Source organism: Clinocottus analis, unplaced genomic scaffold (genome assembly GCF_023055335.1).
Source record: "Clinocottus analis isolate CAN_PGR_092001 unplaced genomic scaffold, fCliAna1.0.p SCAF_9, whole genome shotgun sequence".
Classification (NCBI taxonomy): Eukaryota; Metazoa; Chordata; class Actinopteri; order Perciformes; family Cottidae; genus Clinocottus; species Clinocottus analis.
Genome location: NW_027176251.1, coordinates 4,556,468 through 4,572,343, shown reverse-complemented (window position 1 = coordinate 4,572,343; position 15,876 = coordinate 4,556,468). Strand labels below are relative to the sequence as shown.

General features: G+C 39.8%; 2 protein-coding genes across 2 annotated transcripts; both read left to right on the top strand.

Moving 5' to 3' along the window:
- Positions 1-590: 590 nt before the first annotated feature.
- LOC137781138 (sodium-dependent neutral amino acid transporter B(0)AT3-like) lies at positions 591-5,811 on the top strand. Its single transcript, XM_068569721.1, has 12 exons — positions 591-768; positions 1,486-1,626; positions 2,578-2,715; positions 2,826-3,007; positions 3,493-3,603; positions 3,690-3,802; positions 4,007-4,135; positions 4,429-4,585; positions 4,673-4,877; positions 5,113-5,272; positions 5,355-5,517; positions 5,617-5,811. Exons 1-12 carry the CDS (start codon positions 597-599, stop codon positions 5,809-5,811), a joined length of 1,866 nt encoding a protein of 621 aa, XP_068425822.1. The 5' UTR covers positions 591-596.
- A 1,634-nt stretch (positions 5,812-7,445) lies between these two features.
- si:ch211-254p10.2 (ferroportin) lies at positions 7,446-11,500 on the top strand. Its single transcript, XM_068569505.1, has 8 exons — positions 7,446-7,548; positions 7,640-7,707; positions 7,871-8,030; positions 8,308-8,423; positions 8,611-8,737; positions 8,922-9,176; positions 9,977-10,663; positions 11,241-11,500. Exons 1-8 carry the CDS (start codon positions 7,446-7,448, stop codon positions 11,498-11,500), a joined length of 1,776 nt encoding a protein of 591 aa, XP_068425606.1.
- The last annotated feature ends 4,376 nt before the right edge of the window (positions 11,501-15,876 follow it).

Genomic DNA, 15,876 nt, shown 5'->3' with positions numbered 1-15,876 from the left:
AATATTGATTATTGATTTTTTTTCGTTCCTTTATTTGCCATTTGTCAAGTAAATTACAGGATGTGCGTTATGACTATAATTTGTTTTAGCCAGGAAAGAATAATGGATGTTCAGTCTGTATGAGTATGATACGTACAGGGCATTTTGAGTAGTGTTTTTGCTGATAAAGTTTTATAAAGTACACAATACATGTTTTCTGGAGTATGTGATGGTTGGTAAATTACCTTTAACTGAACTAACTCAAACTGTGCAAATCACAGGTATGTAAACTGTATCTCGCAATGATTTAAACAACATCAAAGTTTTCTCCTGGACTCCTTGTTTTCGCTGAGTTGCATTAAAATCACATGTTTATCATCTCCGTTATCAACATCATACCGAGCCGCGTTACACAAGAGCTTTTTATTAAACAAACAAACCACTTTGCTCCCAAAGTCTCAAGGGCCAACAAGATGCTGAAGGCTGATAAAGCCAATGACGCCCCTTCGTCCTCTGATGCAAACAGGTAACAAGTCGCCAGTTTCGCCTCTTCCCTCCAGACGAAGTGGAACATTTGCCTCATTTCATAAACTGCAATAACGAGGGACAAAGAAGTGATGGATGGAGACTCAGGAAGCGCTCAGGAGACGCAGGCTGGTGGACTGAAAGAAATGACCGAAAGACCACAATGGGACAATAAAGTTCAATATTTGCTCACCTGCATAGGTTTTGCAGTGGGACTTGGGAATGTATGGAGGTTTCCATATCTGTGTCAAATCTATGGTGGAGGTAAGAGCCTTTCATTTAGAGTTTATGTTAACACAAGACAGTAAAGGAGACAGTCTGGCTAATACCCGGCTTTCCATTTGTTTTTTCATGAGCAGAAACATTTTTAAGTCAATAATCCAAATACTCCCTCGACAAAATGAGAAACTGTTGAAACTGTCCAGTAATGCTATAGATAAAAAAACTCACCGACGTTTTTGAAGAAATGTGACTTCAATTATAACTTTTCAAGGTGTCTCACCAAAAGGATTATATTATGTTTTTTTGGAATTCCCCACTGATGAAGGGAGATGTATTATGGACTGTAGCACCTCCCTCTTGTTTTTCCTTGCTGTGTTTAACCTAAAACAATACTTGGATAGGTCCCTACATACAACATTGATACTTTATCAACACATTGAAAACAATAAAAAGTGTTTTTACAACTCCATACAGTTGTGCGCAAAGTATACAATAGAAGATCAAATGACGAGTGTGTCAACACATGACACACTCTGCATGTCATCTGTTAATGCGTGAGTGTGATAAAGCTCTGATTGTTGATTATAAAATGTCCACTAATGGAAAACTGAATGACCTTCAACTATAAATGCAATGTCGATGTTTGTTTTTAAGCTGGAGTCGAGCGCTTACTGAAAACCTACGATGTATTATTTAATCGTCAGCTTTCACAATAATATTTGTCCATTTTTATCCCTTTTGAATATGTTTTATTTCAAGGGGCGTTTCTGATTCCTTACGCCATTGCCTTAGTGTTTGAGGGACTTCCTCTGCTGCACATGGAGCTGGCCATCGGACAACGGCTCCGCATGGGAAGTGTTGGGGTGTGGAATTACATCTCCCCTTATATGGGAGGTTTAGGTAAGAGGAGTCGGTATCAACAGTGGTGGAGGAAGGAATCAGATGCTCTACGTCAGTAAAAAATACTTGTACCACATTTTTAACATACGTTCTTGCAAATAAAAGTAAAAGTATTGTCATGAAAATGTGCCTAACCCCCATCCTACCAACATATTTAACAAATGAGGACTACTAGCTATAGTGTCTCTGGGGGGGGACCCCAAGAAGAAGAAAGTAAGAAACAACCACCATGGAAAAGGGTTTTTAAATGATTGGTTATGAAAAATAATTCCTTTTTATTTTGAGAAAGTTAGAGTTAATTTGCATTGTGTGAGGAAATCTATAAAACTGAAGGAATTTAAAAAATGACTGATGAAACAATACAATGATGTATGTCATTATTAACCAATATATTAAGTCATGAGAAACATTATTTATCTGCAGTACACATGTGAGCCACATGAGGGAGCCTGAATGTTAAAATTGCTCAGATAATTCTAGCATACTTAGAACATCTGAGTCTGATACGAAAGGCTAGCATGCATTATTTTGGTTTTACTGATGTAATAAATGCATTTATTTGGTCTACTTTATAAATTACTTAACGTGTGTACATGATTTCAACAATGACGTTGTGATTCATCATAAGTATCTGAGGCCATGCAGAAGTGACAGTATATTTGGGTCACAATGGTTTGTCTTTTTTTTTTAAATTAAAAAAAGTTTGGGTCCAAGTATTGAAAGGTACTAGAAGAAAAGTACAAGTACCTCAAGTGTGTACTCAAGTAGAGTACTTAGTTAAATGCACTTATGTCCATTACACCACTGGGTATCGATGAACCTTCCTCAGAGAAGCAAGATGCCAAAGAAGAAATGCATTTAAAAGCATACAGCTGTGTGAGATTTCCTTGATGTCACTACATCCATAACATACACACATCTCTCGGTGGATAATGTGAAGTGTGTGCACAGGTGTGGCCTCCTTGATCGTCTCCTTCCTGGTTGGTCTGTTCTACAACATGATCTTGGCCTGGATCCTCTGGTACTTCTTCCACTCCTTTCAGAGTCCGCTCCCCTGGAGGGACTGCCCGTTAAACCTGAACCGTACTGGTAATGTTTACATCATGATACAATTAATGAACAATGAATGCTGCATTATGATCAGAGTAAAACGTAAATAAATCATACATCAAGCCCAATGAATGATCTCTTTGATACAGGCTATGTAAGTGAATGTGAGAAGAGCTCCCCAGTGAACTACTTCTGGTATCGTGAAACACTGAACATTACACCCAACATGGAGACCAGCGGGTCCCTGCAGTGGTGGCTGGTGCTGTGTCTGGCATCGGCGTGGTGCCTCGTGTACATCTGCTTCATACGTGGAATTGAGACTATTGGAAAGGTAAATTACCTGTTTGATGTTTTGTGTTATATATATTGTTGCTATATCTTTTAGTTTAGATACCAGGAATCCACGGCGACATGTTGATAGAGAGAAGTCCACATCAATGTAGACCCCTACAAGGGGGCCAAATTCAATTCTGACCTCAACTTTCATCCTTTGGTAGAAATTCCACACGCATGTTAGTTTAAAATCTAATCAAACCTATGCTCCCAAACAGCACGTTCAGCAAAAGCAGAACAAACCAATAATGTTGTTCAACATGTTTCTTTTCACACACATTATGCATCCAGAGGTTAAAGATGCTGCAAGTGATGGGTTGTTCGTAACATCTCATGAACAAGTGGCAGTGATTTAAGTGTTCGGAGCGCCTCACAACTCTCACAGGACCGTCTGCAGATTGACAACGAAGTGTTACAAGAATCTCAAATGTCTGTTTGATGTGAATATAAAATATTGTATGAGAATCAACACTTTTTCAACAGGCTATTTATGTCACAGCCACCTTTCCCTATCTTGTTTTGACCATCTTCTTGGTCAGATCCTTGACTCTGGCCGGGGCCGCCGATGGCTTAATATATCTGTTCACACCAAATGTAAGTTTGTCAATAGCTCCATATTCAAATAATTTCATGGCAAAGTATGATATCTAATTAACAATTATTATCATTGTTTATTGCAGTGGGAAACCCTGAAAAATCCTAAGGTCTGGTTGGACGCCGCTACTCAGATCTTTTTCTCTTTGTCTTTGGCTTTTGGGGGACTTATTGCTTTTTCCAGTTATAATGTTCAGAAGTAAGAACTTTATGAATACATTGCTATTCATAAATATATATATATATATATATATATATATATATATATATATATATATATAAATATATATATATATATATATATATATATATATATATATATATATATATATATATATATATATATATATATATATATATATATATATATATGCTTTAATAATATAGTATAACATCTTTGCAGGAATAATTGTGAGAGAGACGCCCTTATTGTCGGCTGCGTGAACAGTTTCACGTCGATATATGCAGCGATTCCTATTTTTGCCATTCTTGGATTCAAGGCAAATGAAAACTACAATGACTGCCAAAATTGGTATGTACCATATATGTCATTATAATCTGCTCTAGTAATGTACATTCAGCGTGATGATTGTTATGTATTATGATGAAACATGCAACTGGTATTTATTCATAATTAATCGCCAGACCCATAAAGCAAAGTGACTGCTGTGACTCTACTATATATAATACATCTCTTCAATATTAGTCAATATATGAAGGAAACTGTGGGACATTATCCCACTTTCAACACTGTGCTTTTACTTAAATTACCAAAATATTTGTGTTGTAATTATTGGCAGTAATGCTTCTTCTTGTTGATTTTAGGAACATACTGACATTGACCAATTCATTCAACATTGGGGATGAAAACATAACTGTTGAAAACTACGACGACTGGTTAAACTATCTCAACGGAACGGATCCCTCAGAGGTCAAAAGCCTCGAGCTAAAGACCTGTAACCTGCAGACGTTCCTGGACCAGGTGCAGTACATCTTCTTCTGAACAAATCGTTCAGTTATTGTCTATTTGTGAGTACGTATTAGATCCCGTGTCACATCCTTCCTGTAGAGTGTCTCTGGAACTGGACTGGCCTTCATTGTGTTTACTGAAGCGGTGATCAAGATGCCAGGCGCTCAGGTGTGGGCGGTGCTCTTCTTCGTCATGCTCTTCAGCCTCGGCCTGTCCTCCATGTTTGGAAATCTAGAGGGGGTCCTCACCCCTCTGCTGGACCTGCACATGATTCCATCCTGGATGCCAAAGGAAATCTTCACAGGTAAACCAAAAGATCTCAGAACTTCATACGGGGTTTGCTATTAAGGCATTTGGAGCAGACAGAAAAATACAAATAAATGACCACTTCCTACACTTACCATTGATAATGAAACACTTTTTTTGTACACACAGCCTGCCTAAAGGGTTTCTGTTTGATTTAATTTAGCATATCAATCATCATAGCAAGAGAAAACTTCTTTTTCTTTTCTCCTGTATTTTCCTTTTCCTGCTCAAAGGGTTAATTTGCCTCAGCTCCTTCAGTGTGGCCCTCCTCTTTACTTTGGGCTCTGGGAACTACTGGTTGGAGATTTTCAACAGCTATGTGGGATCCATGCCTCTGCTCATCATAGCCTTCTTTGAGATCATCAGTGTGGTGTACATCTATGGAATAAACAGGTGATGTTGTAACAAATGTCATTGTACTTACAGGAAAACATATTTGAATGACCTGACAAAGGGTTTCCCCTTTTTCCCGCAGATTTAATGAGGACATTGAATGGATGACCGGTCGGAGACCAAACCTCTACTGGCAGGCCACTTGGCGCGTCATCAGTCCGCTCATGCTGCTGCTGGTTTTTGTGGCATACGTTGTTGTTGAGGCCGAAAAACGGCCAACATATAACGCCTGGAACCCAGAATACGTAAGAAAGATTGTACGCTTCCTCCACAGCAGCACTATGTAGAATTTGTTGAATTAAAAAAAGAAAAGGCATTGACTTTCCACTCCATCGCCCCTACAGGTGCACTTCCCCCTCGCTGATGTTCAGCACTATCCTGAATGGGTTTTTGTTATCTGCGTGCTCTTATCTGTCCTTCCCGTTGTATCAATTCCTCTCGTGGCGCTCTACAAATTCATGGGCTTCCTGAAGAAGTACATCTTGAAAAGGCACAACCCAAATCCATATGCAAATGAATTATGTCATGGAGAATTGTAAATGACACGTTTGATGACTTTTGAACTGTTTCATGTGATTTGTGGTCAGGACTACAAGCGGTACATATTTGAAATGTGTATTTTCAATGGAAAACAAAAAGATTTTACTGATTATTTTCATGTTGTTGTTTTTTAATCTTTTGTAGAGTGACAGTTTAAATTACATTATCACTAGAATAGTAGTCACTGCAATTTCAGTACATTATCAAAAATAAAACTTTTCTTTAAAGATCCACAGTGTATTTATATTGGTGAAGGAAAGGCAAAAATTGTCTAATATATCCGAGGGGAAACATATTAGCAACAGAATATCAAAGGCTACAACTTAATATCAGTTTTAATATTTCATTAAAAGGAAGACAGCAGTTCATGTGTTGATGTTTGGAATGGGAAAACAGGAGAGTGATTATTGTATTATCAATTATTACTATTAGTATTTGTAGCAATGCAATGCTGTGTCACTGTATAATCTGCTAACATCATCATCATCATGTTAATATTATGCATCATCTTGTAAATCTCATTTCTGTCTATAAAACAACATTATAGGTGACACAATATAGTAGTCTGCCTTCTACCCTGCTGCCATCTGCAAGTGTGAAGAGTGAGCGGGTGCTGCATGTGTCCTTTATGTCACTTTCTTTGCATGTCAACAGTGCATGTGGGTGTATGAGACGAGTCGACCGGTTCTTGTGTGTGTGAAGGTGCATGCATGTGCTCACTGACCATGCGCATGTGTGTGTATTTTGAGCCATACGAGTTACGCAGTTGTCCTTTTTGTGGTGTGGGTGGACAGTGATATTGTCCCCCCCGGTGTCACGTGCTTTGGAATATGCTGGCTGCCTTTGTTGCCCCTCTGCCCGTTCTGCTTTTCTGGCACTTTCATACAATGGTGCACTTGAACACTGTGATGTTATTAAGCCTTTCAAACTACTACAGTATGAATTCCAGCTCTCAGGAAAGACTAGCATCCCAATGTAGGATACATGGCACAAGATAAAACATCGAGGAATAACAGCGAGGATTGAGAGCAACATCAGAACAAAGGTGATGATTGACCCTGCATTGACTTATGAGCGCTTTGATTATTGTCTGTTTGAGAGAGCTTTTATGAAGCTATGCATGATGTCACACTAATGCTGCTGCAAGATCATACTGTTTGGAACACTTTTTCTGTTTAACTTATTCACAATCTGACTTGTTGACCCATGGAAGTTATTATCTATGCCTTATTCAAAGTGTGACGGCGGTGAACGAATTCATGTGGCGTATTTATTATTAATGATAATACAACTTGAAAAGTTTCAACTGTTTACTGACAATTTACGGTTCAAAAGGAAATGGCATTCCCACTATTATAAAGTTTCTGGCTAAGAAAAAATGTTGTATTCAATAAGTGAATACAATAACACCACATGTTGATTTGTGGGCTTGTCTATAGAATTTCTTCCAAGTGTGTTAATCCTAAAGGTAAACTAAACATTCTTGTTCTCATCAACAACAAAGTGGAGTAGGCGTCTTTCAGAAGATCCGAGTGATGCTGTGATCTACAGCACTGAAACGCTGTTCTATCAACAATGGGACGAGAGTGCGACAAGTTCAACAGTTTTTTGACCTCTGATCCTCAACTAGGAAATGTCCCAGCGAGCAGGTGCCTCCCAGTGTGGGGGGGTTGTGGTCGAGTTTGAGTCTGACGACATCAGGGATGCGAGAGCAAATAGAAACAGGACTAAACCAGGTGAACCTAACTTTAACTCAAACTAGAATTTCTGCAATGTTTTTACAGCAAATATGAGTGCTTATATCATTTTCATGCAATTCTTTGAAAGGTTCAGCTCTTATCTACCTCAAGGGTCCCAAGTTTCTCATCTATGTCAGTGGAGCATTGTCAATGTGGGTAAGAATCATTTCCTGAAGAAACACATTCCTGGAAAAATAGATCAAACATAGAAACTGAAATGAATGCAAGGTAGTCTACTGACTGTAAATCTTGTGTCTGCATACATACAGCACCTCGCAAAACAATACATAATGACGGCCTTTCATGTTGTGTTAAACAGGGTGACCGCATGTGGCACTTTGCAATTTCTGTGTTCCTGATTGAGCTCTACGGCCGTAACCTGCTGTTGACTGCAGTGTTTGGGTTGGTAGTGGCTGGGTCAGTGCTCCTTCTCGGGGCTTTGATTGGAGACTGGGTGGATCGCAATCCCAGGAATAAAGGTATGCGGCAATTTCACAACCATTTGAATATATTAGCATGCCGTATATGCTAGAACTGTCAGTGCTATACATTCGTGGATTTCAATCTTGGATGCAGAAGTCAGCTGGTCTCCTATCCGCCCAGTTGGTAAATTGCATTCATGTCTCAAGTGTAAATCAGTCCCTGATTTGATAGCTAGGCTCACTTCTGTCAAGGCAAGGATTCAGTTTTTACAGGATATGTCATCTATGGTGTGAAAGTCTAAAACTGTTTGTTTTTTTTTGTCCCCTATTTTAGTTGCACATGCGTCTCTTTTCATTCAGAACATCTCAGTGACAGTATGTAGCATTGTGCTCATGTTGGTGTTCTCATATAAGCAAAGGATTGAACAGATCTGGGATGGATGGCTTACTGTGAGTATAGACTCTCCATGTTTGACTAATAATTCCATTTCATAACTGGATACCATGATTATTATCACACGGAGGAGTTATTGCTGCTGTTGTTCCCTCTGTCCTGTGTCCCTGTTGTCTCTGCTTCTGAGCTCGTGGCTACTCTGTGCTGTCATAGTAACATGTTGCATCGCAAAACTTACACAAGGTGGTTTGTTATACGGTGGTGATCGTCCTGGCAGATGTGGCAAACCTTGCAAGCACAGCACTGACCATTGCCATTCAGAGGGACTGGATTGTGGTTATCACAGGCTACAACCGAGGTCACCTAGCTGGTGAGGGGATTAATTCTCTGTTAGTGTACGTGTCTGTTTGCATTCCATGCTCGTCACACATCACTGTTTGTGCACGATACATATTTGGATTACAGAGAATATCAGGTTTTGTTCCGTTTCTGCACCTGTTGACCGTCCTCTAGTGGAAGCGCATTAATTTCTGTCTCTTTGATCCTAACAAAAGGAATGAATGCAACCATGAGGCGGATAGATCAGGTGACTAACATCCTGGCCCCACTAGCAGTGGGACAGGTCATGACCCTGGCCTCCAATGTAGTTGGCTGTGGCTTCATCCTGGGCTGGAACCTCGTGTCCCTCATCGTGGAGTTCTTCTTCTTGTCCCGGGTGTACCGCATCGTCCCTGCTCTTTCAGTCAAACCACCAGTGGTGGAGGTGGATCAGGTGTATCTGCAGAGGATGGAGAGGAGAATGTCACAAGGTATGGACTTTGTTGTTGTTTTCTGAAGATTTCTGACTTCCGCAGTATTCACAGATTTTAACTTTAGAGTTCTGTGAGATTTACTGGAAAGGTGCATAAAGATCTGTGAGCACTACAGGGTCCTACACCTGCTTGTAAATACAAAAAAATAAAAATCAAGTTGTCAAAATAAGATTTAGAGCTGTGCATTAGGTTAAAAATAAGTTAACAAGGCTTGCTTGTAGTTATGTATAGATGACGTACGGTATATTCTATTGACTGCAGGTGATTATGCAGTATACGAGTATGTAGTATACTACAGTGTACATTAAAATCCCTTCCTCCTCAGCCTCTGTCACATCTTACGATGCTTCTCCTTTTAGAAAGGTCAGGTGAGATGTAATTAAAAATGTTGAAAACAACATTTCTATAGCAGCAGTAGACGTCGTGAAAGGTACTGATGGAGTGAGATTTATGGCGAATAAATTTCAAGGAAAACAATTCACAATAAATGTGGAACACATTGAAATTCGTTGAAATTACCTTAGAAAATATATACCATTTAATGTTCTTGACATTACAGTTATCCTAAAGGCAAAGCGTATTAATTAAACACTGGTATCGGATCAGTACTCCGTATCGGCCAATACCCAAGCCCAGGTAACAGTGTAGGACTACAAAATTAAGATCGGTGCATTACTCGTCTGTATTTGACGGATGATGTGGATTCTAGCAGGACGTAGAGCAGTTAAGGTGCAGAACACCAAATGGACCTTTGAAATTGAAAAGAATTGATAGATGACGTTCCTCTTTCTTATCAGGGGAAGATAACGTTGCACGACCTCAAACTCAACCTCTGGCCGAAGGTAACTGCAACACAAGCCTGCACATAAAAGAAATCACCAACCTGCCGCTGTGCTTCCGGAGGTTTCGCTGGTTGGTGAGCACCTGCAAGGACGGCTGGAGGGCCTACTATCGCCAGCCTGTCTTCTTGGCAGGAATGGGTCTGGCGTTCCTCTACACCACAGTGCTCGGTTTTGACTGCATCACCACCGGCTATGCCTACACTCAGGGTATAAGCGGCTCTCTCCTTAGTCTGCTGATGGGCGTGTCAGCTATTACAGGGCTGATGGGCACTGTGATGTTCACCAGACTCAGGAAGTCCTATGGCCTGGTTAACACAGGCATCATCTCAAGCTGCCTCCACCTGGGCTGCTTGCTGCTGTGTGTGTGCTCTGTGTTTGCCCCCGGCAGCCCTATGGATCTTAGCTTGCTGATGCCCTACATTACCTCCAACTCCTCCGCTGAGCTCGGGGGGATGGCAAGCCAAAGGCAAAAACACACCTACTCTCTGAGGGGAAGCAACAATCAGCCACTGCTACCTGACCGCTCCTCCATCCACTGGACCAACAACACTGTGCTCTTTGACAACGTTCCCTCTGACACGGCGCCAGAATCGTACATCTCCATTATCCTTCTGTTCTTGGGTGTCATCACAGCACGCATTGGTGAGTAGAAGGACATTCGAAGCGGACTGGTTTCAATGGACATTATTGAAATAAAATACACGGGAAGTGTCAACTGTAGAGCTTCACCCATGCATTGGCATACAGATACTATCCGCCAACATTAGCATATCATGAGAGTATTGCTATTTATGTTGGGCAATACATACAATTAAATAAAGTGACAAAGATATGATGACGGTAATTTAGAAAATGTTGTCATTACATAGTTTATCCACCAGAGAGCATTGTCAAACTACTGTAAAATGTCACGTTTGTACATTGGTGACAATTACAGTATATATTTTGCGGCATTTTTATGTTTTTATTGACAGTCGACAGTAGGGCAATGTTATTATATGATATGCAATTTAACCACTGGGCCACAGGGTGCCCCAAAAGATCCCTTTGCAGATGTAAATGTCTGTTTTAATCAGTTAAGTATGGGTAGAGCTCGAGTTAACTATTCCCATATATTAAATTATTGTGTGACGAGCTGAATAAATGCAGAGCCATTTTGAAGTCTGGCTAATTGAAAGGCCAGAGCAACTTTGAAAACCCAATGCCATCTGTGTTTTAGGTCTGTGGTCCTTCGACCTGACAGTGACCCAGCTGCTGCAGGAGAACATCTGTGAGTCAGAGAGGGGTGTCGTAAACGGGGTGCAGAGCTCTATGAATTACCTGATGGATCTGCTTCACTTCATCATGGTGATCTCTGCTCCACAGCCACAGCACTTTGGCATCCTAGTTATCATTTCTGTGTTATTCATCACCACTGGGCACACAATGTACTTCCTGTATGCACACAAAGTCAAGAGAAAACGCCGCCACGACACATAAGGAGCAGCCATGGCTCACACATCAAGGCATGAGGTGCTTTACCAGCACTGACTCCACTCCGCACCTGTGAAATGAATGTCTCCCTCCTGTTCCTCCAGCAATCTTATTGCAACAACCCACTCCCGACTCAGCCATTCATTTCAGCACAACACAGCAAGTGCCTGTCCCACCTCGGTTGCTTTCTTCCTGCGGGGCCATGTGCCGTAGCAGCAAACAAGAACTCAGGTGAAATAGAGTGGGAGACACGCTCTCCCTTCGTGTACATACGTTGAGGTGGCTACAATAAATGCAGCGACGGTACCTCCAGGGGAAATGTCCTAATCTAATGTACAAGAGGACACAGAGGTAGCAGCGAAGGCGGCTGCCTTTGCAAACCCTTTGGCAATACTGCATGACTTTCATCAAACAAGCCTGTTCACTTACTTAGCTTTTTGGATGGGAGGGTGGATGGATGGAGAGCTTTTTCTAACCTTCACTCAGTAAAGAACTGGTGTTGTAAGGGAAACTTATTAACAGCGATGCATGAAAATGCAAACAAGACGAGACAGTACTTCTACAAGTGGCATCAATGTTACTGATCCGTCCACTTGGAAATATTCCAGGATGTCCAAAAAGGAACATAAAGGGAACTCGATGTGAGATTGTTTGATTAGGGAAAAAAAAATCTGAAAGGCAGCCCCCCCTTTTATTGGACTGAAGTGAAAGGACACAGTATTTCCTTTCCCTGGTTTGTTTCTCTGTGGATGAATCAAGCTAATATTTGCCTTTCTTTTGTGCAGGTAAACCTGGTTTATGCATTAGAACAACACAAATTATCAAATCACGCCATGTACTTTCGTCAAACTTTTAATACAAACTATTTTATTCTAACTGCTTGTGTACTGTGATAAATAAAAAAAAGTAGTTTCCAAACTTTCTTTCCTTCCCATATAAAGAGTGATATTTATAGTCTTATAGAAATTGAAGAGGAAAGCAATCTTCATCTTGTGACATGTTTGAAATCAGTGATATGTCAATAGCAAATGTTGATCACTGCTATTGGGTGTTGTATTACACATTGCTTCATTCTTTTTTAGTTCGGATGAACTAAACATGACCTTACCTCAACTAAGAACAAGAACACTGTTGGGAATATGCCTTGGGAATTACTCTCAGCTACTGTATGTTTTCATATATCCTTCTTGTACAGTGGAAATAACATCAAAGTTTAACCTTTTGTCATACAACCAGCAACACATCTCAATATATTTGTATAATTTCGCTGTGAAATTTCTGTATTGTATTTTGTCCTTATTTTTCAGACTGATAATTATGATAATAAAGATGACTGAAGATGATCTTTGACCTCAAGTATTCTGATCAAATAATCCACCAATAAATATAGTTCATATGTAATGTTAAATAAAGTGCTGCACATGTTACGCTAGACGACGTTCTCCTAATTCATGTCAATAAACTGCAAGAAACTACATCACCTTGTGTAGTTCACATATTTTATATGTACGTACAGTAGCCATATGCAAATGTAAGGGCTCTTTGTGGCCAGTAGATGTCAATGTAACATTAAATGGTCGACGTCATGCCAGTATACAAGTGCACCATTACCGTAAAAATGAGACACAAAACACACAGTGTCTGTTTACAACCAAATCTTAACTCTTGGATTTTCAATAAATAGTCAGCACCCTTCAAGAGTGATTCTAATATTGATAACTATTATCCACAGGAGGACATATGAGGGTGGATAGAATAACAAAACGAGAAGGAGAGCATTCAGAATTGGAGGACATTAAAATCCCGTTTCCACTCTATTCTCATTTCTGACATCACTAAGATGTAAACTCTTCTAATTTATAGATGAGCATAAACAGGAAGGAAATAAATGGTACCTTCAATATTTCCACCATTGAAAGAGTTCCAATTTACTGGTTTACTACACGTACTGAATAGCATCAGCAGCTCTGTGCAAGTCTATATGCCTAATGAAAGCCTCTTATATATTTTAATAGCTTGTTGTTATTCCATGAGGATGATACTGACTGCCAGCATCTGTCATTATTATACAAGCCATTTCTGTTGCAACTCTCTACACTATGACTATATTAAGGTTACAATCACTGACAGTGTGTAACATTACATCCATCACCTAGGTAAGGAACAGAGCTCATGAGTAGGCTCGTGAAGGCATCTTGCCAGGAAGAACTGGTGGGAGTCTATTTTACTGGAAGCTGTGCACAACATTGCAGCCTGATGAATATCGATCTGGAAAAGGAACCGAGTTCAACAGTCAATTATTACTATGCAAGAGTCTGGGTTTCATGTTGTGCTGCTGTGCCAAGTCCAGGTGACTATTTTACGTCATTCAGGTTTAGATGCGTAATTACATTTTTTTAATGTAATGACAAACTGTAAAGTTAAAAAAAAGAAATCCGATGCATCATAAAGTTACAAAAAAGAAAACATTATAACATTCATGAGACAGGATTTATTGTTGAGTTGTTGTATACTGCATTAGTTTCAGGTATTTCCCGCTATAAAACGACTCCCAATATATACTATAGGTGCTAAAAAATAAAATAAATGAAATAATATTAACATCTTTGAAGAATCTAGAAAACAGTAGTGTTTTTAAAGTGTTGGCTTGTTTATCAGAAACACAGGTATCTTGCTTTTACACATAGGCGTAGATGCCAGTATACTGTATGGTTCTTTAATGTTCCTTCATGCTCATAACACTGTTCCCTACCATGGTCCGCTAAAACTAGCCTCCATGTTTGAAAGAACGTGACCACGGATCACATTAATTTCCCTTGTGTGTAACGTTAATTTGTGCTACACAAATACAGTACGGTAATAATGCAGAGAACATAAGGTGATATTATTGTTTCTGCTGTTAAATCTCTTCTTTCATACTAGATTGTGCAGCTGTTGAATCTCTGTAACTGGATATAACTGGATGTTATTTTGAAAAGGGTTTACTGCAACAAGCTCAGTAGAGTTTCATCACTGTTTTATTCTTTTGCAGTGCCGCAGGCCTACAGTAACAGTGTAGGGCCCATGGTAGTCATGGTAGTCCCTGGATGAAGACAACGGTTCTAGAGCAAGCTTGCTAACAAGTCTGACTTTAGGCATTCTCACTTTGCAATTCATTTACTTGAGAAACTGGGTCAGTGGTAACACATTAAAGCTATACTTGTCCTCCTGGCTTTGTCTCAGCAGTTCTCTCAGAAGGAGCAGGAAGGAAGACAAGGTTGTTTTTAGACATTCAAGGCCAACAATTTCCTGAGTTTAATATAGAGCAGTACAGGATCGCCTACTTATAAACAACAGTAACACAGTACAGTGGCTGTTTACTATACATATTTAAATCAAGGATATGGTAAAATCAGTTGTTTTTCCTAATAAAGAAAAGGCTGTTTTGTAGAACTAATAAGTTGAGGACATTTTTAACAACACCTACATTTTTTTTTAATTAAAATGATAATAAGCGTTATCAGCGCATTCTGAATATAAAGACCCAAGGTAGAATTAACAAGTCCCAATAAAGAGTTGAGGGATTAAATTATTTCACTGAAGTGATGCATAAATAGGCTGATACACACATTTAAATACATATGAGGGCAATCAACATCTTCCCAATCATTTCCTTTGAAAGAACGAAAGAGCATTGTAAAATTATGGGTATCAATATCACATGCAAGAGAAACACCACCAAGAGATGGGGACCTTTTCTCATTCTGCAGTTTGCTGTATCAGCAGTTTGGAAGAGCAGCACAATTGAATGGCTTTGCAAGGACCCAGTCAAGCATCACACTGCTGACAGAGGGGAAAAAAGATATAACACTAATAGATAAAGTGTTCATGGGAAGGATTAATGTCCTTGCTTTACCTCTCTCAATACATGCAGGATCCCGCTGGTGCTTCTGTAACAACGTTAAGCAGCTAACAAGCTCCATTTAATTAGCAAGTGTTTGACAAGTTGGTGATCTTTAATAAAAACGGACACTTTGTGAAGGTAGAAGACAAGATACAACTGTACTCGGCTAGCGCAACAAAGCGTTGCTCCACAGCATTGTTAGGGCCACAAAGGGCTTTGTTATCGGTCACCTATGTACATGTGTATGCTTTTTCTTTAGGAGCTGCTTGTAGGTGACACAAGTATACTTGATTGTATTCATTTGACTGAATTCAGAGTTGTTTTCTGTGCTCGTGTCAGAATTTCCACCACACACATAATGCACGCTCCCCCTCCCCCCCTCACAAGTGTTTGACCCTCCAGTGTAACGTACCCTGCCCAATCCTGAATCTACACTCCTGTTTTCGGGAGATTTCGAAACTTCCTTTTTGGGGCTGTCTGGCTCACCAGATGTTTCCTG